Source organism: Lissotriton helveticus, chromosome 12 (genome assembly GCF_964261635.1).
Source record: "Lissotriton helveticus chromosome 12, aLisHel1.1, whole genome shotgun sequence".
Lineage (NCBI taxonomy): Eukaryota > Metazoa > Chordata > Amphibia > Caudata > Salamandridae > Lissotriton > Lissotriton helveticus.
The window spans coordinates 474,867,622-474,890,939 of NC_136073.1; the positions used below are offsets into that span (position 1 = coordinate 474,867,622).

The following is a 23,318-nucleotide window of genomic DNA, read 5'->3' on the forward strand; positions in this document are numbered from 1 at the left end:
CTAATTGGATCAGTGATCCCAACATTGCCTCATGCGCTTGACTCCTTTCATTCCCTTAGACAACAAAGTGGTATTAGTTGGTTCCACGATGAACTCATGCCTTCGCTCCCAAAAGTATCCCTAGTCGGACCCACAAAAATGCTCCAATTATGCAGATAACACATTATGGGCCTAATTACGGGGTCGGTCAGAAAGCCTACGACTGCTGGTGGGAGGCTTTCCAACTGACATGGTAGGTTTAAACTCATTAGGATGAGGCGGTCGGAGTTTAAACTGGCAGGGGAATCCAAATCGGTTCTGCTGGGCTCAAGGAGCCCATCGGTCTGTCGGAACTGCCCCATAATCCCTTAAGGACGGTGTTTCGGCTGTCAGGGTTATGATGTTGGTTTCCCACAGCCACTCTATGTCGGCCTTTCCGACGTGAATTGGCTGTCGGAAACTGACTTTGTGGGCCCCTAGCAGGACTCTCTTCCCCCCTGGCCCTCCGCATTTGGGCATGGGGGGCACCTATGATTCCCCCCTCAACAACCCTGCACCGTATGGCAAGCACCGTGAGGTGCCTGCCAGACGGTGCAGGGATGTGTACAAACTTCCATTTACCAACTGGAGCTTGTGCTGCAAGCAGTTCCAGCCCGCCGTACAAGCTCCCATTGAAGAATGGAAGTTTACGACCACACCATGTGCAGTCACATCCTAATAGGGTTGTCAGAAGCACAGCCCTAAGGTCGGCGGTTGCTTCCCTGAAACGGTGTCGGCTGGAGGCAACTCTGACCGACATCCTAATTAGGCTCTATGTGGATAATGTGAATATGATGAGTAGAGAGATGTGGTGCATGCAAGTAAGAGTCGTAGGAGGGCAATCACTTTGGGCAAGTGAGGGCAGAAGAGGAAAAAGAGGACAGAGAGGTGGAGTCTTATACTATAAGACAATCTACATGAGAAGCTTTAAGTGGAACCATAAATGTCTGTATACCAATAGGAAAGGACTTATTTGTGTAGCAGAAAGCTACATATCCAATGATTAAAGAGCGCTTAATACAGCCACGGAATGACAAGAATGGGGCAAAATAGCTTTAGACCCAGTATATAGAAGAGACCAGAAGAGTTTCTCCAGTACTTCAAAATGTTACTGCAGAGGTGATAGTGAGGGTAGATTGTGGGCTAAAATGTTTACAAGGGGTGAAATGAAATTGTGTACTCATGTAAAGAAAATATATTACCTGTTGCTAGAGCGACTGCCATTGCCTGTTGATTTGCACATGACAGAATTTGTATGCCTAGTGGCAGACAGGGACACGCTCGCCTCACAGCTGAACAAGTTACTGCCATAGTCGCTGTAACTTCTGGGCCAATGGAAAGCGAGTAAGGAACATCATGCATGTTTTCCACGATCAAGCCCTCCTGTTGAGTAAGAGCAGAATTGTGTTACAAAACATAGTTAAAGGGATTTTATCAGACTAACCTTTTATGGAACAATAAAGTTTTTCTTTGTTTCCCTTATATGTTGACTTAAATACCCATTTAGTCCCCCATGAAAGTTCATATTAACATAAATGTCTCTTCATTTGACCCAGTTAGAGAGGCACTTTTCAAAGTTCTCTGTTTATCATGAAAGGTCCACTCTGTGTGACATCACTGCCTTACGCCGTAAGGTGTAATCTAAATCTTGCAGGGAAATTGACCACTAAAGCAATTTCAGGTAGTAATCTTTCTTGACAATCAGCCATCCCAGATGTGATAAGTCAGGACAGTGAACGTAAACTCCAACAAATAGGGACAGAATCTCTTCAATGCCCAGTCAAAGGCATAATCTGTTTTGTCAATCATCAGTGAGTTTACATCTCGAGGCAGAAGACAATGACTACTTAGCGCAACCACAATACCCTTTCCCAAGTCTGGGGCATTTGTTTGTACTATGAAGAGCCAAACGTAAATTACTTCCTGGAGAACAGGAGCTTTACCCAGGGCCTACTTCAGCACTGAAAGATCTGTGGGTACTCTAAATCCATTACCCTGACTTCTTCTTGGGTGCCAAGGCAGTGGGCAGAGCACTTGTTGTCCAATTGTTCTATGTGAAATGTTGGTAATATCCTTAACTGTGTCTCTTTGCAATCCCCAATCGAAAACTACTTGGACTGTAGCTTCTGCATCTATAGTGCTCAACTTCGGATGCGAAGAGATACCTTTAAGAGATCACAATGACAGCCAGTAACTGAGGAATTGTTTAAAATTTGTAGAGAATCAACATAAATCCTATAAAGAAGGCATTGATGACACACATTTTTCAAATTCAGTGTTTCTCCTTTGCTGAATGATTTCTTAAAAAAGCAAACTTATAGGTTACGTTTGATGGTGCCACCAATATATTTTGTAGCAATTAACTGTTTCTTCTGTAGGCTCTGATCACTTGGGTGTCTGTTAGATTTGGTTGGCATGATTGGATGGGAATGCACTTTGAGGTCTGTCATTATAGTGCCTATGTAGCATGCTTATCACTCTTTCGTAGAGACTAATGAGTTGTATATGACACATGTGGCTCATGTAGGTGTGTGTATTCTTATGATCTTACTGTTTGGATTTATTATGGGCTTGATTTGTTTGTTCAATGTATTCTCATGTCCTTTGCACTTTTTGTTCGTGGATGATGGTACCGTCAGCTTTCAGTTATGAAATATTTGATTTGTGATGCATTTGTTTCTAGGCCAGTTGAAATCGGAGTTGAATTTGCCATAACAAAGAAACACGTGTTGGCTGTGTTGATGTCAAGAAAAGGTGACTTTTACTGGCTGTGTTGAGCTCAAGAAAATTTGATTTGTACTGAGTTCAAGAAGCGTGGCCTTAAGGATCATAAGGAGAATGTGGGTTCAATAAGGAGACTGGAACATGAATGTATAAAAGATTATTGAATTTGGATGGTGTTATTTCTGTAACAAACGTGAGTGCTCATGGCAACTTTGAAACTTTGAATTGTGGAACCATTCGTTTTTAGGTTTCGCCCTGGGCGTTGCAACTGCGTAGCAGTTGCTCCGCCCACGGCGAAACCTCATGATCCTACATATCGACTTTGGTTCCGCCTCTGTCTCCCATTGGCTAGCTCCATAAATGGAGGCTAGCCATTGGGAGACAGAGGCTGTCAATCACGCTTTCTGGTGAAAACGCGATTCGGGGGCGTTTCTGGGACTTTTTAAAGTCCCGCCCCTTTGTCCCGGGCCGCGCTGTCATTGGCTGCCGGCCCGGGACACCCCCGTGACGTCATTCCCCGGGCTGCGCTGTGATTGGCTGGCCGGCCCGGGACCTGACTTGTTTGTCTTTCTTTTTCATTTGCATTGTCTTTACTGCACAAGGATTCAGGTCTGGTAATTTCTGATGTTAACGGTGATTCCATCGGCCCTGTCCCCGTCCTTTCTTGTTGTTGCTTAAGTTTGAGGGCGCGTTTCCTTGCTTTGCGCCTCTGGCCGCGTTTGTAGTTTCTCCGTTGGCGATTTGTCGGTTTCTTGGTCTTAGGGTCGCTATCCGTTCCTTGGCTAAAAAACAATCTCGTCGCCTGGGGAAGGTACAGCTTTAGGGTCGATGGATGAAGATGTCGCTTCATTGCCTTCGTTTTCACTCTCCATGGCCGAGCTGATATCAGAGTATGTAGATTCCTCTTGGTTAGATGTGTTTGCGGTGGCAGCTTTAGATTTGTTTCTATTTCCGTTTGTGGCTTTGCCCGATTTGATGTTATCGAACTTGCGTGCAAAAGTGAAAATGCGCCCGCACTCATAATCTACGAGGTCGCGCTGAAACTTAAAAGCCTTCCGTACTTTGATTTTTTCTTCTTCTTTTCTCAGGCAGGTGGTAATTTCAGCGTATAGTTTTCTCTGGTGTTCCCATTTGCGCAATCTCATCAGTTAATGCCACCACCTTTTTCTGCAATTCTATGCGATCTATTTCAGCGTATTTTACCAGTAGTATGACCAGTTCTCTCGATGAGTCAAGATTTTTCTGAGCCCACTCTCTCATTAGATCTGGGTTAGGTTGTTCGTAACTGGGAGCCAGTAGTATGCGTAGCCTCCTCGGGACTCTCCCCGCATCCAAATAGCTTTGAAGAGACCGGTGCTCCCACCATTTGGCTTGCTCTCCGCGCATCAACTTTTCTAATGTCCTCATTTTATTTCTTAAACTATCGTCAGGTTTCAAGTTTGTTTGCCCTTGTGGCTCAGTGCGGTCTCGAACCTGGGCTATGTTAACAAACAGTCCCACAGCTGCCGCCTCTCGGTCCTTTAATGTGTCTGCCGACATTTCCTTTGTAACGCTTGCAATAAGTGAAGGCACCACCCAAACTGAAAGGTATAGATCCTCTCCGTCGTCGGGCTCCCTCTGCACTCCAAACTCCCCACAATCGATTACAGGTCCTACCTTTCCCGTCCTGCTGAGAATCTCGTACACCCTCCGGTGCCCCGAGGCAAAGCGAGCGTTCCAGGTGCCTTTATTTCTTCGGTGGGGGGTAGACTGGTGTAATCCTCCCGGATTCAAAAAAGCTCCGTGCCGTGGCTCGAAGACAGGCTTCCGTTACCAGTCACCTCAATCAGCTTGGGGGTTCGTGTGATACTGGTCGAAGCCTCGCCAGTTGTATATCCCAAACACTGCTCGGGAAAGCCTTTTCTTGTGCGATGTAACAGCGTGCAGCAGGCAAGCAGACACGAACCCAGGTTTAGTGCAAATCTTCAGCGTTTATTGTTAGTCGGCCATAACGCGTTTCACCACCAAGGTGGTGGCTTGATCACATAACAACGTTCGAAACTATAGCGGACCATTTAAAGAGCTGCACCATAAGCACGTGATTGTGAATAGTGTTAAACATAGAAATAAGAAAGGTCTCTGTTCTCTCAGCAGGTGAGTATGCAAAGTAAATAAACCAACATTTAGCATCGGGGTATTGTGAGCAGGTTCCAATGGTGACCTCATTGTGGCTGGTAAACATTCTAGATTGAAATACATGCAATTTCCAAATGAACAATGTTAAAAATCCATGTGAAAGTTAAATGAACGTATATAAATATAAAAATATTTTTGCACCCATTCGTAAATATAGTTAAATGTATAAAAATATATATGTATGTGTGCATATTTCTCTATATAAAATCAATACATTTATATACATCGACAATCCTAAAATATCTTGTTTAGGCATGTGAACAGTTTCATGATAGCTGCATAAATGCATTGGCCACCGGAAAAATTGATTCCGGTGCACATGGCATGACTAGAGTTAATACCGGCCATACGACTAAGGTGCCAGCTTAACATAAACCCCATGGTGACTCCCTGCAATGAGACTAAGAAATGTAAGTGCTTGTACAGTGCAAAAATTGTGAATTTTGTTAAAAAACCAAATCAATGATGGTTTAGAGAAGTCAAAGGCAGTTGCTGGGTACAATAAAAACAAGCATTTACAATGCAACGGTTTCGCCTTTGACAAAGTTAGAGCTATTGGCATTGTAAATGACAAATTGTTTATTTATGTGTTGGTTTTGAAAACAGATAAATAAATGGCTTCGTCATTTACAATGTCAATAGCTCTAACTTTGTCAAATGCGAAACCGTTGCATTGTAAATGCTTGTTTTTAGGGTTGTTAGGTGGCCTTTCCTTACCCATGAGCACCAGGTCCTATGTGATATTATGTGAAAACTCTTTTTGACGCATCTGTTTGCCTGGCCGCCTTGCATAGCTTCATTTGTTTAGTCTGAAAGTAGCCTCTGTGCACACAACAGGATCGCAACATGATATTATTCTCTCATCTCTTGGGTAATATATCTAGTGTGTCTAATATTTGCATTTTTCCAAAGAAGCTTTTTAAAATTACCTGAAAAAGGCAGTGGTGACTCCCTTCCTAAAAAGGGACAACTTCTATTCTACACAACCAGTACATTATAGGCCTAGTTCCACTTTACCAGCTCTGGCCGAAATAATAGGCAGTTTCAGAGTTACCAAGAAAACAGCAGTCCATTCTCAGAATTTCAATAAAGGTTTCCCTTAGAAGCAGTGAAATAATAGCCATAGATTTTACGAAGTAACTGTTGGAATTACAGTTTGCCGCTATGTTTTATATCTCTTGGCTTCCTTTGACACCACGAACCAGGGTCCTGTTGTGTTACTTGGATCAAATGTTAGGTGTGCTCTGCAATGCCATGAATTGGATTTGTTTGCCTCTGAATAACCACCATTAGTAGGCTTAATTGGGGTAATTTACATCAGCAAAGAATATATTTCCTCTGGGGCTCTGCACTATCACCCATTTTATTTAATGTCTATGTGATTCTTTTAATGTGGATTGTGGCTGATCCTGGTCAACTCTCAGATTAATATCAATGACTATGCATTTTCTTTTAGACCCTAGTTACGGTTCAGATAAACTCAATTTCCCTGTGTCGGTAGTAGTAGTAGCTATTCATCAGGACCAATATCAACCTAATCTCTACTTAGTGATTGGAATTTTAATATATGGGTTCATTGATTTTCTCCCAATCACACATACCTTGGTTTCGGTATTGATTTGTGATTTATTTAGCGATGACCTGTAGTTCAAAGACACATAGTACAACAGTAAAAATATAATTCAGTATTTCTAAATCATTATTTACAATGTTGATTCTGATTTGCAAATCGTGAAACATGTGCTTATTTTGTTACACCAAACCATGTTTATTTGTTTACATCAATTGCATGGTCTGTGCCAAAACTCAATTTCCCTGTGTCGGTAGACTATAAAAATGTGGATAAAGACTTTTTCTGTCTCAATGATGGAACAATGGAAATCTTGCTTTTGGGTCTCAATCAAGTGGGTTCACTTACCTTTGAATGGCCCTTTGCCTTAGGACCCCCATCAGAACCAGTAAACACCTTACACTGTCTTGGGGCCATTTCTGACGGAGATATTTCTTTTGACCGACTGATGCATGCTGCATATATTTACTTGTTCAACACTACAAAAATGGTACCTATGTTTATACTGGCCCACCTTAAATTTTTAGTACAAGGCTTTTGTTATCAAAGTTATACTATTGTTCTGCTGTTTACTTAAAAAACATAATAGATGTAGATTATTACACAGCATGATGTCAGAAACAGAGATATTTTAAATAATCTATTACTTTCTGTGAATAATCTATGGCTTCCAGAAACACAATCATATTTCAAATCTTTGGAGTGAAAACGCGATTCTAACTTAGAGAACTGTTTGATTTGGAAGTTCATTTGCCTCAGGACTCCCCCTGGTTACATTGCCAATGTATTTCAGTAGCATACTCGCTAGAGAGCATAACACTTTGTAATAGAACTCAAGCCAACTAATCCTAAATGTACTGTTAAAAATTAGAACATAAGTTTACAGTATTATAGATCCACTTAATAGGAGTCAAGAGGGACATAAAGGACTAGGTCGCCCTCCACTCAGTCAAGCAATAATCACAAATTGACCCAGTCCTAAAGGCAAAAAATCAATGTAGAACTGTGAACAACTATAGATTGTCGAGTGATCATTCCAATCATACCTCTAATTATAGAGATTATACCTCTAATTATAGAGATTATTACCCTGTTCCAGTCTATTGCCATAGATAAAAGATAGCCAGTCTCTGATAAACATGTAACCAAACAACACAGTACAAACATCCACTAGAAGGACAACATTTGAAAAAAGTGTGAATAGCTAGATGACACCTCACGGGCGCACCACCAATGGGACCCCTGGTTGGTACTCACCAGGGTGGCCCTGTTCTCATCATCGGTGTCAAATAGCTTAACGTAAACGTGTCCGAAACCCAAAGGAAAAAGGAAAACAGTGAATGGTGCAGTGTACGCAAAAAATTATATGTGACAAGGACTAACAACGTTCAACATATAACACACAGACTACTGTGCAACAAGATACAAAAACCTTTTTACTCATATTTTCTTGTTGCCAACAGTAAACATATATATATAAAAAGAGAGGTACGAATACTACCTATCAATTCGTACTCAGCTCACAGCCGACATGTTTCATTGCCTTAGGTATTTTATCAGGCAATTTCTTCAGGGCAAGCGAAATTTAGGGTGCCACTGCCAGCGGTACTGTGCTTTAAATGCTGTAAATCAAGATAAACATATATGTATATGTAAAAGGCTGCCTGTAGTTTTACTGCGGAGTTAGCACTACATTGCATCCATGCATTGCACCTTGTAATAGACAGTAATTATGATTACCTGGGAGGCACCTTTAGCTTTCATACCGTTACCAATATGGCTATATAAAATCCTGGACCCACTTCCAAGCGGTAAGTATGGTCTTTCCTCCCTTCTATTTTTATCTAGTGGAGACAAAATGAAAAAAGAAAAAAGAGAAGGGGGGCGCCGTACGGGCGCACGTTAGAGACGGCCATTCTAGTCTCACCGTATCTGGGTTCTACTCTCCGTGTACACCGCGTTTACCAGTGGAGGGAATTCGTTCGGCGTCTTCTCGGCACCGGAGCGCCGAGCGAGTGACGCGCGGTCTATTTACTTTACCGGCGTCAGCACCGGTCGGCTCTAATTGGGCCAAACAATCATGTGCTTTGCTCACCTCTGGCAGGTCCAGTCAATCACGTGGCCAGAATAGCCATCGAGTGCGGGCTTATACTCATATTTACAAATCGCATACTGTTTAGTTTACAGACCAACAGTTGTCACGTTTTCTGTGTCGGGAGGGGCACGTCAGGATCAAGCATGCTCCTAATGACAAAAGTCGTGCACGAAGTATAACGGGCGTTCTCTTGAAAAGGGAGGCGGCCATCTTGGAACGGTCTGGCATAGCGTTAGAGGGCACATGACTATACTATGTGTAAATGCAAACATGATGTCCCTTAATTATAATAGATGTTATATCATATTAATTATCACACACCCAGCCCATTATATATTTCTAGATAACTCAATAAACAATTGTTTTCATGAGGTGAGCAAATTTATTAAGGGTTCAGGACATTTACAACTTTCACCACTCATGTAAGTTACTTCCAGCTGTTAGTATAGGGTGTATTAGTTCACGTGGACACCTTACAGCATCTAGGATAAAGGAAAACGTCGACTGGGTATATTTCATATGGTATGTGTGTACTATCGGACCTTAGATTGCTGAGCCAGGGAACACCTATATCAGCGTAACTTGTTTCATTCCAGTAATTCATTTAATCCTTGCTGTTCGCTTCGTTCCTGGTATATCCAGCGTGCTTCTTTTGTTACCAGGCGCTTTTCCATAGACTGAGCCTCACCCACCACTCTTTCCAGAACCACCCAAGTAAAGGAGTGTTTATTGCGATGACAATGTTGCACTAACTTTGTAGTCAATCTGCCCTGTCGTATTGTACTCAGGTGTTCTTGGATCCGGAGCTTGATTTTGCGTGTCGTTAGGCCGATATACTCAAGGCCACACTCACAGCTCAATCTATATACTACATTCGTAGTGTTACAATTGCTGAAATGATTCAACGTCCATATCTTTCCGGATTTTAGCACAACTGTGGTGCATTTGTTCGCGAGGTGACACAGTGGACTAGGTTCCCCACTGGGAGGAGAAACCCATATGATGAAGCATGCCACCTATGGTGGGTGAGGGTTTTCGTCCTGAAAGGGATCTCCTCCTAGCTAAGGATTTGATGAGACTATAATCTTCTAATCCTTCACATTTTTGACATACAATATTGCGCGGCTGTAGAGATCCGAGGAGGTTTTGTGTTAAGTTGTATATGTTTACATATTTTGATGTATTTTTTTATTTGAGTGTGTCTTAACCGCTTCAGCGCGGCGCAGATTCCTGCGCTGTGCTGAACGTTCCATTGAGCCAATGGAACGATGACGGAACGGTTCTGTCATGAGCACAGCTCAACCGTCGCTCATGACGGAACCGTTCTGTCATAAGCATGGAAGGGGTTAAACTTGATTTGTTGTAAGGCATTATTGCACCTAATAAATATAAAGAAAATCACAATTACCCGCCTGGTGACAAAGATAGGCCAGTGCACTCTGCCCGATTTGGTATGTACTTGCTTTAATCGTGAGCTAAGCTCTATGCATAAACTTCAGAACCTTGTATATCTGACTCCGCCAACTAGATCCGAAGTCCACTACATTATTAAAATAGTAATAAAACAAAAAAACTCTATAATCCGGTGACAGAACCAGTCGCAAACCTTGTAGGGTGACAAGTGCATTTTTCACCCAAACAACAAGATCCAGAACTGAAAAAAGGCGCATTTGAATGTCAAATGGTCAGCTCAAAGGTGTGCAAGAGTGTTGCAGCACCAAACTTTTATACAAAGTAATCTGCTCTTAAGATAAGGCGTGATTGGTCTTGGTGACCTTATTAAGACTCCGGTAGTACACACAAAATCTAAATTCTGTTGTGCCTTGCTTAGGAAATAACACAACTAGGCTTTCACGTGGATGCTTAGGAAATAACACAACTAGGCTTTCATGTGGATTCTGTTGATGTCTACTTACCCAAGTATGCTTTGATAGAGCTCTGGAGTTTTTCTAACATTCTGGAAATCCTGTTCTTTACAAGTGTATTGTCCAGAATACTGATTTTGTGAGTATATTCTGGTGTCAGGTGTGTGATCATTGTGCCTCCACCTAAACTAACAAATTAAACACTGACAAAACCCACTTGTCAATTGCTACCCTCTCAAAAGATACTCCTACCACTGGCAGTGCCTCTAGGGTGCTTGTATTTACTGTCCGGACTTGTATCCTAAAATCTTTTTACTTTCATTTTACAATAATTCAAATAGTACTAATTCAAGAAGAACAGCAAAAGTACACATATCGATTTTGATACAAATAGCTTAAAATGGATGTGTTTGCTTTGGAGACCATGTGTTTCCATATCAAGCAAGTTTATGGCAATGAAAGTCACATAGCTGTTTTCCATGGCCCTGTACACGGGCATCCCAATGCGCAACAATAAATGTGAAAGAAAAAAAGGTGACAACCCATAAAGTGAAGCTTTCTCTTTATCCATCCCTCCATGGTTGCCATAATATTTTCCAATTTGTTTGGACCACCACCTGCTCTATAGACAGACTGCTCTATGGTAATTTGCCAAGTGATAGCCTTTCTCCGTGTGGCTAAAGCTGGGAAATAGTCATTTCTCCATTTCTGGGCAATGTACCTTTGTGCTACTATCACTCCAAGGAGTGGAGAATCATTTTGTGTCTTGGAAGGTACATTTCTCCTCTAACAAATGCCATATGTCAGTGGAGCCGTTTGGATTTCCCTCTAGGCAGTCATGGTTGGGTACAAGAAGAAATTAATAAAAGAACAAAACCACAACGTGTAGAAAAAAATCCCCCGTCATCTTAAACATTCTGGAAAGGCAATTAAGCCCATAGCATGTAGATGTGATCTATGGTAGTATAATCCCTGGAATATATTCAATTCTATCACTATAACTTGTTCTGTGTTGTTACCACCCTTGGGTGTGCTAGTGTCTTGTCTTTATTGTCAAATTGACAGTGGTACACTGATCATTTCCTTCTCAACCATCTACGTGTTGGCAAACTTTCGGATAGCAATGCTCTCTACAAATTCAAACAGAATATAACCCTTGCAGTATAAAAGCTAAACTGCTGCTTTTGCCATTGTATGTGTGGTACCCTAACAACTTTTTTCTAACAAAGGGAGCAACTTAGAGCGCATCAAGGTCCCACATACCTGCTCCAAATAATCTAATAAATGTATGTGGGGTATGCAGTTCCTAAAGAAGAATGTGTGTCTATGTGGGTCAACAACTATTTTGTAGGGTGTGCAGTGGATGTGACCCTGCAAGAATCAAATACCCTCACACACCTGGATAAGTGTCATGCTTCATTAATGGGCGTTTGCTCCTCGTCGGGTAGGCCCTGCAATGCCCGACGGGCACCCTCAATGGGAGCTCTTTGCCGGAGATCTTCTTGTCCGCTATTAGGTGAAGTGCAGGTGTGGGTGCTTAAGGAATAGAATGGTGTTGAGGTGTGAAGGTGTGAGGTTAAAAATAGGGAAAGAGGAACTTCTCAGGAAAAACTTTAATGAACAAGTTGTCTTACCTATATTAAAAAAGTGTGGTGCTATCTATTAGACTTTGGTTATCTTAGATAGCTATAGGTCAACCTGTTTCTAGCTTCCATCTAGTCATAACAACATCACCATGACCATCCTGTCCTGCACAGAAGCGGTCGCTCCCCTCACCTCCTCCACACCTGGTATCGTAGCGCTTGACTCGGACACTGCGCTATCAACCGCTAGCAACAGCTATTCTGTCGCGCACTTCTGAGCTCCGCATTGCTTGTGAAATATTGTACTGCTTGTGACATATTTAATCGCTGAGTGCGTCTCAACTGCTTGTTTGTCGCTTTCAACCGCTAGCAACAGCTATTCTGCCGCGCACTTCTGAGCTCTGTATTGCTTGTGAAATACTGTACTGCTTGTGACATATTTATTCGCTGAGTGCGTCTCGACTGCTTGTCTGTCGAATAGTTAGTGCAGAGTGCATCTGGGAGTGCTTTTGATCTCGATTGCTGCCATATATCGTAGCGCTTGGACTGTGCGCTTTCAACCGCTAGGCATTGCTGTAGAAACTCTAATCTCCCCCATAGCGCTCCATTGTTCCCACTGCCTGTGCCCCAATCTCGCCCTGCCTTGCAGCATTTGTTATTGTTGCGTCCATTTTGTTTGTTGTGCCGTCCCAGACCGTCCCTCCACCTCGCTCCCGCCTCCCAGCTGCCCCTCCCACGCTCCGCCCCCTCCACTCTCCATTTATGTCTGATGAACCAACGCGCAGCGTACACGCGCAGCGGTCGCGCCAAAGGTGCGCCAAAGGTAAGCCCGTCTACGCCCGTCCACGCCTGGACCGCGCCCAGCGCCAGACCCCCGAAACACGCACACCGGCCGCATCACGTATGATGCAGCTACCCTCCTAGCCCTTAACCCCGGACGTACTCCCCAATGCTTCGAAGCTGCCCCAGGACGTACCCATGGGCCCTTCGCATGCCACTCCTGCAATTTCACCTGCATCAAGACGCTTACCACAACCACTAACCCCAAACACAGATGCGACCCTAACCACCTGAAGTGCATCCTGCTGAACACCCGCTCGGTCCACAGACACGCCACCGAACTCTGGGATCTACTTGACGTTATATCACCAGACGTCGCCTTCCTCACTGAAACATGTGAGGAAAATTGAATTTTGCCTTGTTATGTGTGCCTACGTGTTCCCCATCCTATGTTATATGTGCATGATCGATATGCATATATCCCCCTATGATCGATTAAAGACGCAATTATAGTTGTGCCCAACGTTAGTATGCCAGTTTCCAGTCCCCGTGAAAGCAACGAGTATTAGGCCTATGTTGCCCACGTTTTACATTGTGCACGTTAATTTATCGAATTATCCCCGTTACTAGGCCTCAAAGGGCCCGGACACCAGATTCAAGCTCCAGTCTCCTGAAACCACTCCGAGGAGCGATGCAGCCCCTCCCGCATCCCTGACCCTTCGCTTACTTCCTGCCGCGCAGCGCGGTGCCCGGCCTGGCTCTGCCTGCCTGTCTGCCAAGAATATGTTATGCCTCTAGTTATCAGTTCAGCTCTCCGTTTTCACATTCCTAAGCTAACGAACCGCATAAACATCTCCAGTTATAGTCTAGTCTTCCTGTCTCCATGCAAGTGAATTACTGTATTAATATCCATAGAAGATTCATAGCACACGCAATACATGTAGAATATATGCATGCACCAGTCTTAGTGTCAAGTAGCCTTTGCTCTGATAACTTTTAGATTCTATCAACATGTACTCCAAACACAAGATACCAGATATGCTATAGGTACATGTCGTCCTGACATCGCAGACTTTAGTCTCCTCTTCTAGCACAGAAGTCAGAGCCCCCAGCTCTCCCCAGATACACGTCATGGCCCGTTTGCGCGCACCACTAGGTTAAAGGTTCCAGCTGCCCAGGTAGCCCCCTCCATGTATCCACCCATTTATGACACTTCTGTGACGTTCTCATCACATGTTCACGTGCACGCCCTGTGCACGCCTTCTTTTCACGCCCATGTGTTCTTATCTTACGTTTGTCACTTGTTACGCCTACTGTATGTAATGCAATTATAATGTTTTACTATATATACCATGTACTGTTAATGAGACGTTGCAGCTGCCACTCGTGCCATTCTATTTCAGGCTGTTCCGATCCTGTCCCTTCCCTTATGCCTGATTAAAGCCTGTTCAACTCAGATACCCCGGATCCTGCCTCTTATTTATTGAGCTATCTGTTTTCATTAATGTATTCAAAAATAGTACCGGTAATTAATTATTTATTTACCACATAATGGCGCCCGAACAGGGACGAGCCCCTTCCCCACGCGCCGGCGATGTAACGCAGGCCCCCTGACCCTTCTACAGCCGTGACGGAACTCTATCGTGCACGTGCAGATATTTCTGCTTCATCAAGTCTCCCTCAGGCCCACGGAGGAGACGGAGACTGCGGTCCGGCATCCAGACGAGGCGGTGAGGAATGCGGTTCGTCCCGACCAGAGCCCAAGCCGAGAGAGCAAGGTCCGAGGTATCCGGAGGCCCACCTGTAACCGAAGCACCGAAGTTCGAAGCGCATGCGTAGTAACCAGACGTCGTAGCAGTCCAGTCCAGTCCGAGGCCTTCAGTTTCTGCTTCCCGGTGAGTACCGTTGCGGGGGAAGTATCTAGACAGGTTCATTAGTTTGTCCCTGGTCCGATGGGTTTGGGTACACAGATCCAGTCCGACGTGTCCATCTAGGTGGATACGGTAAGACGTGTCTCTTTATGAGACCGGTATGTTCTGTACTGTTTTAGCAGTGCATCAAGTAATTCTAGTAAGTCCGTTCTCGAGAAATTCAAGTGTTATGTTTTCAGTGTATCAGGTAGTATTCTGTTCGAACTGTTATTAATGTATTTCTATGTCGTGGTATGAGTGTTTTGTTTGCCATTTCTTTACTGTGATTATTGTGTATTGTGTTTAGTTCAAGTACAAATCAGACATGCCTCTGTTTTCAAAGTTACGTCAGATAAAAACCAGAAAAGGGTTACTCGAAGAATCAGTTCCTGTCCCTCCTAGGGACAGTCCTGGACATTTTATGTACCACAAGCATGGCTTAGATGCCATATTATATCTAGACTTATGGGTGGATTACACCAAACATCTTGAAGAGAAATATAGATGGCCTGTATCAGGTACATGGGATGCCGAGTGCATCATGCGAGTAGAAGAAGCATTATGGAAAAAGAAAGCTAGACAGTCTCAGAAAGATGCCATCGAGTTATGGCGCAAAGAATCTCATAGAAGAACCGAAAAAGAATTCAGAAAAGCAGAGTTAAGTAGGGAATCCTCAGAAAAAGCCCAAGAAAGGGAATTAATCGAAGAAGGTGAACGAGTTAGAGCAGAACAGTCGGATAGACAGAGAAATGCCCTTATTAAAGGTATGTATCCTCTTCTTGCCGAGGGCTTGCCGAAGGCAACTCCGGAAGCACCCTGTAATTTACCGCCACCATTGGTCCCGATTAAGCTACGTCATAAACCGACTGCAGCTGAAATTTTTCTTTCGTCCTACTTGGACGATACAGTCCCAGAATATGCAAATCCTATTCCGCCTGTTCACCCTCAGCACCCTGTTAATAATGTAATTCCTGTTCCTCCAGCCACTGGTCCCGGGGACCACGTTAATGTGCCAGTACCCCCGGACCAGCCCACATTAGGTATGCCCGTTTTGCCAGTCACTTTACCAGCACGTACAGTATTAACCGACGATTCCAGTTCAGGAGGTGCGGGGGGAGGTGCTCCTATCACCCCGCCTCAAGTAAGACGACTGACGCCGCGAGAAGCAGCGTTACAGCGCACGCCAAAAGTGGCTACATACGCAGACCTCAAGCGACTTCTTACTGACTGCATATATGATCCAGTTCCAGGCGAAGATCACATGATATTATATTCAGTACGTTTAAGACGGGTTGCCAACTTTTTGGCCACCCTGCCCGAGATGAAGGAACATCTAGACAGAATATATCATTTTATCCGAACAGGAGAGAATCCAGGAAGTATTCACGAAGCTATGGCACACAGAAAAGTCGAGATTCAAGATATGATTTTACAGTTCTTGGTTAACTGTTTAATAAGAGAACAAGATTATCCAGATAAAGACAAAGACGAGATGAACGGCCTGACTAGGTGGAGTGACAATATAGCCGAGGGAAAACACAAGTCACAAGGTAGTATAGAAAGTATGTACAGGAAAATTCGTAAGGAAATTATAAGTATACACCAGAAGGAGGAAGCAAAAAGAGCAACCGAGAAAGAGAATGACTCTTCAAGTGAAGAGGTAGACAGCGAGAATCCCGCCAGAATAGCGTATGTAGGTAGAACTAGATTTTCCGACAGACATTCACGTCTAGATTACAAGAAAGTTTTTCCTCCTCCCGTACCAGAACAGTGTTCTCTTGAACAAGTATTCCAGGCCACCGATAAAATTCTGAAACTACGAATAGGTTATAGTGAGCTTAGTACCATGCATGAACAAGAACTAGCCCGATCAGCAGTCCGATGGACTAGTGATTCTGCCACGTTTCCAGACGAAATAGTGGCCCAAACGTTTCTGAAACTGCCCCCAGCCGAGCAGCGTCTGGTGGGTACGTATATGATCCAGCACCTCATTACATTGTATGAGGATCAGCATTCTGATCCAGGTCCTTTACATGATGTACTAAACGAGTTACTCCTAAACAGATGGAAAGGTCTAGGTACCGAATTAATTAGTGTCATTTTAGAACAGCGCCACAAATACAGAACGTTCCTGAATCCACATTTTGCCCCTGTCCCACCCCCAGTAAGAAAATCATTCTACATAGACAGACAGAATCCGTTGCGAGAAGTACATCCAGTTAAGGGAGAGGGGGGTGATCTAGAACGAGTATTTGTTTACACCCCTATTACGAAAATAGAACTACTAGAAATGAAAAAGTTAATACCCTGTCACGATAAAGATCCAGCAGGGTTCCACCGTGAATTAAAGGACATGCTCCGTATGGGAGAATACACGTATCCTGATATCATCAAAATGTTAAAGGTCCTGTTGCCTGCGGGCATATATGAAAAACTCAAAGAAAAGGAATGGGAGGTGGGAGAGAAAAAGATAGATTGGACCGCATTAGAGACTGAAGATAATACACGAGTTCCAGGTACCGGTCTTGGGGAAAAAGCTAAAGCATTGCCCGAATTGTTAATACAAGTCTTGCCGAGATTACTAGCCACGAAAAAGGAAGACTGGGATGCCATCTCAGCCTGCAAACAGAAACAAGACGAAGACACTAGTGATTTTTATTCTAGATTTGAGAAATGTTTCATTATAAATAGTGGTCTGAAAACAAGTAGTGAATCGTATCCACATCTTTTTGTTACCAAACTAGTTGAGAATTCTCTACCACAAGTTAAAAATCGAGTACTGAAAGTCGAAAGTACCTGGCAAGCTAATACTCCGTCACAAATGCTCCAGATGCTCCAGTATCACCAAAACAGAATCAGGGAAGAGCAGGAACATGAGAGGAGACGTATGAAAGACACGAAAATGAAAGTACTAGTTGCACAGTCTGTTCCACCAGACAGTCAGAAGAGGGGTACGAATCAAGCTAGTCATCCTGCAGCTCCCGTTAAAGGGACATGCAATTACTGTAAACAGCCAGGTCATTATATAAACGAATGTGCAGTTCTGAAACACAACATAGCTACAGGTAAAACAAAAGAGAGACCACGTCCTCCTAGACAAGAACAAGTTCCGCAGAATTCTCAGCCACCGCAGAATGCACAACAGACAGTTACTGTACCGCAGCCTATAGCTGCCACACAACACGTACACAGCAGATGTACCAGTATGCACAGTCAGAATATCCAGACTATCAGCAGTATTCATGAAACAGCCTAGAGAGGGAGGTTGGCTTGCCTCTCATCGAGATTCCTGTAGATCAAGAGGATCCCTATGTACACAGTCAAGTATTAGGGAAAGACAGAAAGTTTCTGATTGATACAGGGGCAAGTAGGACTACCATCAGTCATGACGAGGTTCCAGGGGCTCCACTCTCAGGCTCTAGAAATGTTTCCCTTGGATTTTCAGGAAAGCCTATTGTTAATGAAATATCGAAACCAGTTTCCCTAGAAGTTGGTCCATTGTCCCGAACTACAGACTTGTTACTTACGAAATCATGTCCAGAAAATTTACTAGGCATCAAGACCCTGAAAGAATTAGGAGCAGTTATATGCTGTTCCCCTGAAGGAGTATGATTGTTTTTAAGAGATTTTAAAGGTCATTATGTATTACGTGATTTTGATCCAAGATTATTGAATGTACCTCAGCATTTATGGGCGCAGGGTCCAACTGATGTAGGTTGTATGCACATTACACCCTATCGTGTTACTCTGAAACAAGGGGTTGTATTACCACGAATCCGACAGTACAAATTGCCACCTGAGGCTGTAGCAGCCTTATCAAAAATTATTGACGAGCTCATTGCTCAAGGAGTAGTTGTAGAAACTGACTCCAATGTATGTAATTCTCCTATCATCCCGATTCTAAAACGTACTGATCCCAATGCACCTCCAGTTTATCGATTAGTGATTGACCTTCGAGAACTTAATAAATGTATCATACCCCAGTACCCAGTGGTTCCAGATATTTCTTCCCTATTGACTGCCATTGATTCTGAAGCTACGTTCTTTACTGTTATTGATCTCAAGAACGCATTCTTTAGTGTCCCCATTCATCCAGACAGCCAGTTTCTTTTCGGATTCTGTTTAAATGGAAGAAGCCATAAATTCACACGAGCTCCTCAAGGTTTCACAGAAAGTCCTAGCATTTACAGTCAAGCACTTAAAAGACAACTAGACAATATTCACATGCCAACTGACACTGCTCTGCTCCAGTATGTCGATGATCTATTGATCACAGCCCGTTCTGAACGAGACTGCGAACGTGCGTCACTTACAGTCTTGTATTTCCTGGCCGAGATGGGGCACAAGGTGTCCCCTTCGAAATTGCAATTCTGTGTCCAGCAAGTGGTCTACCTTGGACACTTACTGTCCAAGAGGGGTAGGCAGTTGACACCTGATCGTATCCAGTTAATAGCACATCTTCCACAGCCCAAGACTCAGAAGGAGGTACGAGCTTTTATCGGCCTCACTTCTTATTGCAGACAATGGATTCCTCAGTACGCATATCTAGCCAAGCCACTGATACAGTTAAAGACACAGGAGGCAGCCACATTGACTGTCCTCCCTTGGACCCAAGAACATACACTTGTTTTCAATGAGTTAAAGAAAGCTTTATGTAATGCACCTGTATTAGCGACACCGAACTACAGTAAGCCTTTTACACTTTTTGTCACTGAACGTGATGGTACTGCATTATCTGTTCTCACACAAGATCAAGCAGGACAATACAAGCCCTGTGCTTATTTTTCTAGCACATTAGATCCGGTGGCCCAGGCTCTGCCTGCGTGCCTCAAGTCTGTTGCAGCCACAGCTCTAGCTATCAGACAGAGTGATTCCATAGTGTTAGGACACTCCCTGACAGTACAAGTTCCACACTCCGTGGAAGTTCTTTTAAACCGAACACAGACTCAGCACTTGACAATTGCACGTTTAACAGGATATGAACTGACATTGTTTCAGCCACACATAGAAATCAGACGCTGCAACATTTTAAATCCAGCTACACTGTTACCCTCAGTTACTTCAAATCCTGCCACACATGACTGTGTGGAAGTTGTTAACACCATGACAAAGCCAAGACAAGACTTGACAGACATTGCATTACCTGATCCCGACCTGACACTTTATGTGGATGGTTCATGTATGAGGTCAAGTACAGGAGAACTAGTAGCCGCGTATGCAGTGACTACTGAAACTGAAGTTATAGAAACACATCGTATTGACACCCTGTCTGCTCAAGCAGCAGAGCTCGTCGCTCTGACCCAAGCCTGCATACGAGCCAAGAACCTGAAAGTAAACATATACACAGATTCACGTTATGCATTCGGAGTCGTACACGACTTTGGAGTGCTCTGGCAAGAGAGAGGTTTCATGACTTCTCATGGAACCAAGATTCAGCATGGCCCCCTCATTCAAGCTCTGTTAGATGCAATACATTTACCGACAGCTATCGCTATCATGAAATGCAAGGCACATACGAAAGTTACTGACATCATTTCCCAGGGTAACGACCTGGCAGATCGAACAGCCAAGCTTACAGCCCAGACTCCAGACATTCCAGTTAACACGACACAGACAGACATTCCCGTTCAGACGACTTGTATGACAGTTAAGGACCCTACACAAGACGTACTAGATATACAGTCACATGCTACCCCAGATGAAATCAAGAAATGGTCTGAACAAGGAGGGGTCCAGACAGATCAAGGATGGTTGACGAAGGGAAAAGCCACATGGTTTCTCCCCGACTCTATGGTTCAAGTCATTATTAACACCGCACATAGTCCAGCACACTTAGGAGAAAAAGCCATGTTAGACAGTATTCAGAATCTCTGGTTTAACAAGCATTTACGAGCCGCAGCCAAACAGAAAGTGCGTACCTGCATGATCTGTTGTCAGTTCAATCCAGGTAAAGGTGTCCCGGTGGAACAAGGTGGATTCCATCCTCCTGACCACCCTTTTGAAGTTCTCCAGATGGATTATATTCAGATGGATCGATGTCGAGGTTTCAAGTATGTCCTCGTAGTTGTATGCGCTTTGTCCAGATGGACAGAAGCATATCCAGTCCCAGATTACACTGCCGCGACCACTGCCAGGCAGTTGGTTCGTGAGTATTTTCCCCGCTATGGTTTACCTAGGGTCGTGTATTCAGATAACGGCCAGCCATTCTCATCCGAACTTATGAAACAAGTATCCCTTCTGTTAGGGTACCAGTGGAAGTTCCACTGTGTACGACATCCCGAAGCAGCTGGTCTCGTAGAGAGACATAATCAGACTCTGAAAATCCGCATTGCCAAAGTATGCGCAGAGAAAGGCGTAGATTGGTTGGTAGCACTGCCAGTCGCCCTTTTTTACATGAGAATGGTCGCTCACTCCCGTTCAGGTCTGTCTCCTTATGAGGTAGTGTTCGGTCGTCCCCCATACATGTGGGGTACACCTAGACCACGTACAATAACTGATGTTGACAGTAATATGCTGACAGATTACCTGGCTTCCTTGATGTCTGCACTACTCTCTTGTCGTTCACAGGTCGCCGCTGCTTTTCCCAACAACACTCAAGTGAAACCGCACGAGGTCATACCAGGCGACTTCGTTCTGGTTCGTAATTTTGATCGTTCAAGTCCGCTGAAGCCCCGATGGAAAGAGCCAAAACTCGTCCTGCTAACAACAAGGACTGCAATCAAGATTGAAGGAAGAAAAGGCTGGTTGCATTCCAGTCACGTGAAGCGATTTCATGGACTTCGTCCAAAAACTGTTTTCAAAGACTGCCCCGTTCTCAAGGACTGTCCAGATACTGACTCTAAACTTCCCCTGTTAGAGAAAACTCCGCAGCAGGAGTATAAAGAAAAATTAAGGTCTAGTAAGTCAGCCAGTTTAATTGTCTAAGTCCCTCTCGGGTGAAACGGTTAGACAGGTTCCTGACATGTATGAGATAGACCAACATAGTGAGAGAGTTAGTCAAAACTCTAAAAGAATACGTTATCAAAAGAATCTTCGAAGTCGATGCATTGTTACTCTTTTAATTTTATTATTTCTGAGTCTTACGATTACAGGCATAAGTTATGTTTTACATATATATTTTCCTCCTACTGTTTCTCATGTACATTTTCCCTCTAATGTTACAGTAGAGCACACATTTAGTGAACTGCCTCCTCACGAGTTATCCTATCGTCTTGCCATGCGCAATAATACTTTTATCCGTATGTTACACTATTCACACCAGACTAGCAATGCCACAAATTGTTGGGTGTGTGGTCGACTCCCCCCTTTTCAGACACCGAAGGGAGTTCTGCCACTCTTTCCCTATCCGTTTTCACACAATGGTTCGTGTGGAGCATGGTCCACGTTAACGTCATCCTCAAATGATATGTCCCTTCTGAATAGAACATGTTTCCCAGACAAGGAAGGTCTTTCCCATAGAACAGGGTTAGATCTAGAAAATGAAGTATATGATCTAGGTAATTATTCCTCGAATTTCATGGTTTTGAATGTTCAGTCCGAGACTACTCCAGATTTGCCTGCTATTACAGTTCTACCAGTGAAAGGCGAATTATGTGTCAGAAAGAATGGTTCAGTACACCTAGGACACAGTGATTGTACTACTGTGGTCGAGTATGGTGACAGTGGGAAATCTATTTTCAAAGCCTCACGTCATTCTTAGTTTGTATGTGGTCAGACCGCCTATGTACGTCTGCCCCTAGATTGGGATGGAACATGTTACATTGCCTTCCTACTGCCACCAGTTTTCCTAGCCCCATCCGATTATCACAGGAACACACATCTAGTACACGTCAGACATAGGAGGGAGATCGAGTCCCCAATTGTCGATCAGACTGAAACTGCCTTAGAACAGTATCAAGACTTCAATAAAGGTTTCTTTTTCTTTATAGGTCCTGTCCAGAATAGTAAGCTAATACGTAGGCTAACCAGAACCCTTGAAGCAGTAGTGAATGAGACTACTTCCGCTCTAGGTAACTTAACTGAAGAACAATCTGCTATGAGATTTGTCGTGCTTCAAAATCGTCTCGTCCTTGACGTCATACTGGCCGATAGGGGCGGAGCTTGTAGAGTCATCGGATCTAGTTGCTGCATTTTCATTCCTAATAACGCACCGTCTGTCTATTCAGCTATAACCAGACTTCATAAAATTGCCCATCAGTTACACCAGAATCCAGGCACCTGGACATGGTCCGGTTGGCTCTGGAATATAATATCTGCCTGGGGATGGAAAGTATTGTCATTCCTGGGTATAGCAGTAATGATCATATTCAGTTGCTGTCTCTGTTTACAATGTGGCCCTGCGATTTGCGGCTTGTGTGCTACCTCTTGTATTCCTAGTCCTAAGTCCCGTTCCAAGACAATTCGAGACGAGCAAATGATGCTCTATGAACAGATAGATGGTATCATGAATATTGATGTTTCCTGATGGAAACGTAGGGCACAAGGAGGGAATGAGGAAAATTGAATTTTGCCTTGTTATGTGTGCCTACGTGTTCCCCATCCTATGTTATATGTGCATGATCGATATGCATATATCCCCCTATGATCGATTAAAGACGC

The 23,318-nt window shown here is 43.7% G+C and overlaps 1 protein-coding gene across 3 annotated transcripts in view; it reads right to left on the minus strand.

Annotated features, from left to right (window-relative positions):
* LOC144799112 (uncharacterized protein F13E9.13, mitochondrial-like) overlaps positions 1-23,318 on the minus strand; it is a 142,767-nt gene that overhangs the window by 103,689 nt on the left and 15,760 nt on the right. For all 3 annotated transcript variants that reach the window (XM_078670308.1, XM_078670307.1, XM_078670306.1), the window contains one exon: positions 1,221-1,401. In XM_078670308.1, coding sequence (XP_078526434.1) covers positions 1,221-1,401 — 181 coding nt within the window. The remainder of the gene's footprint in view (positions 1-1,220; positions 1,402-23,318) is intronic.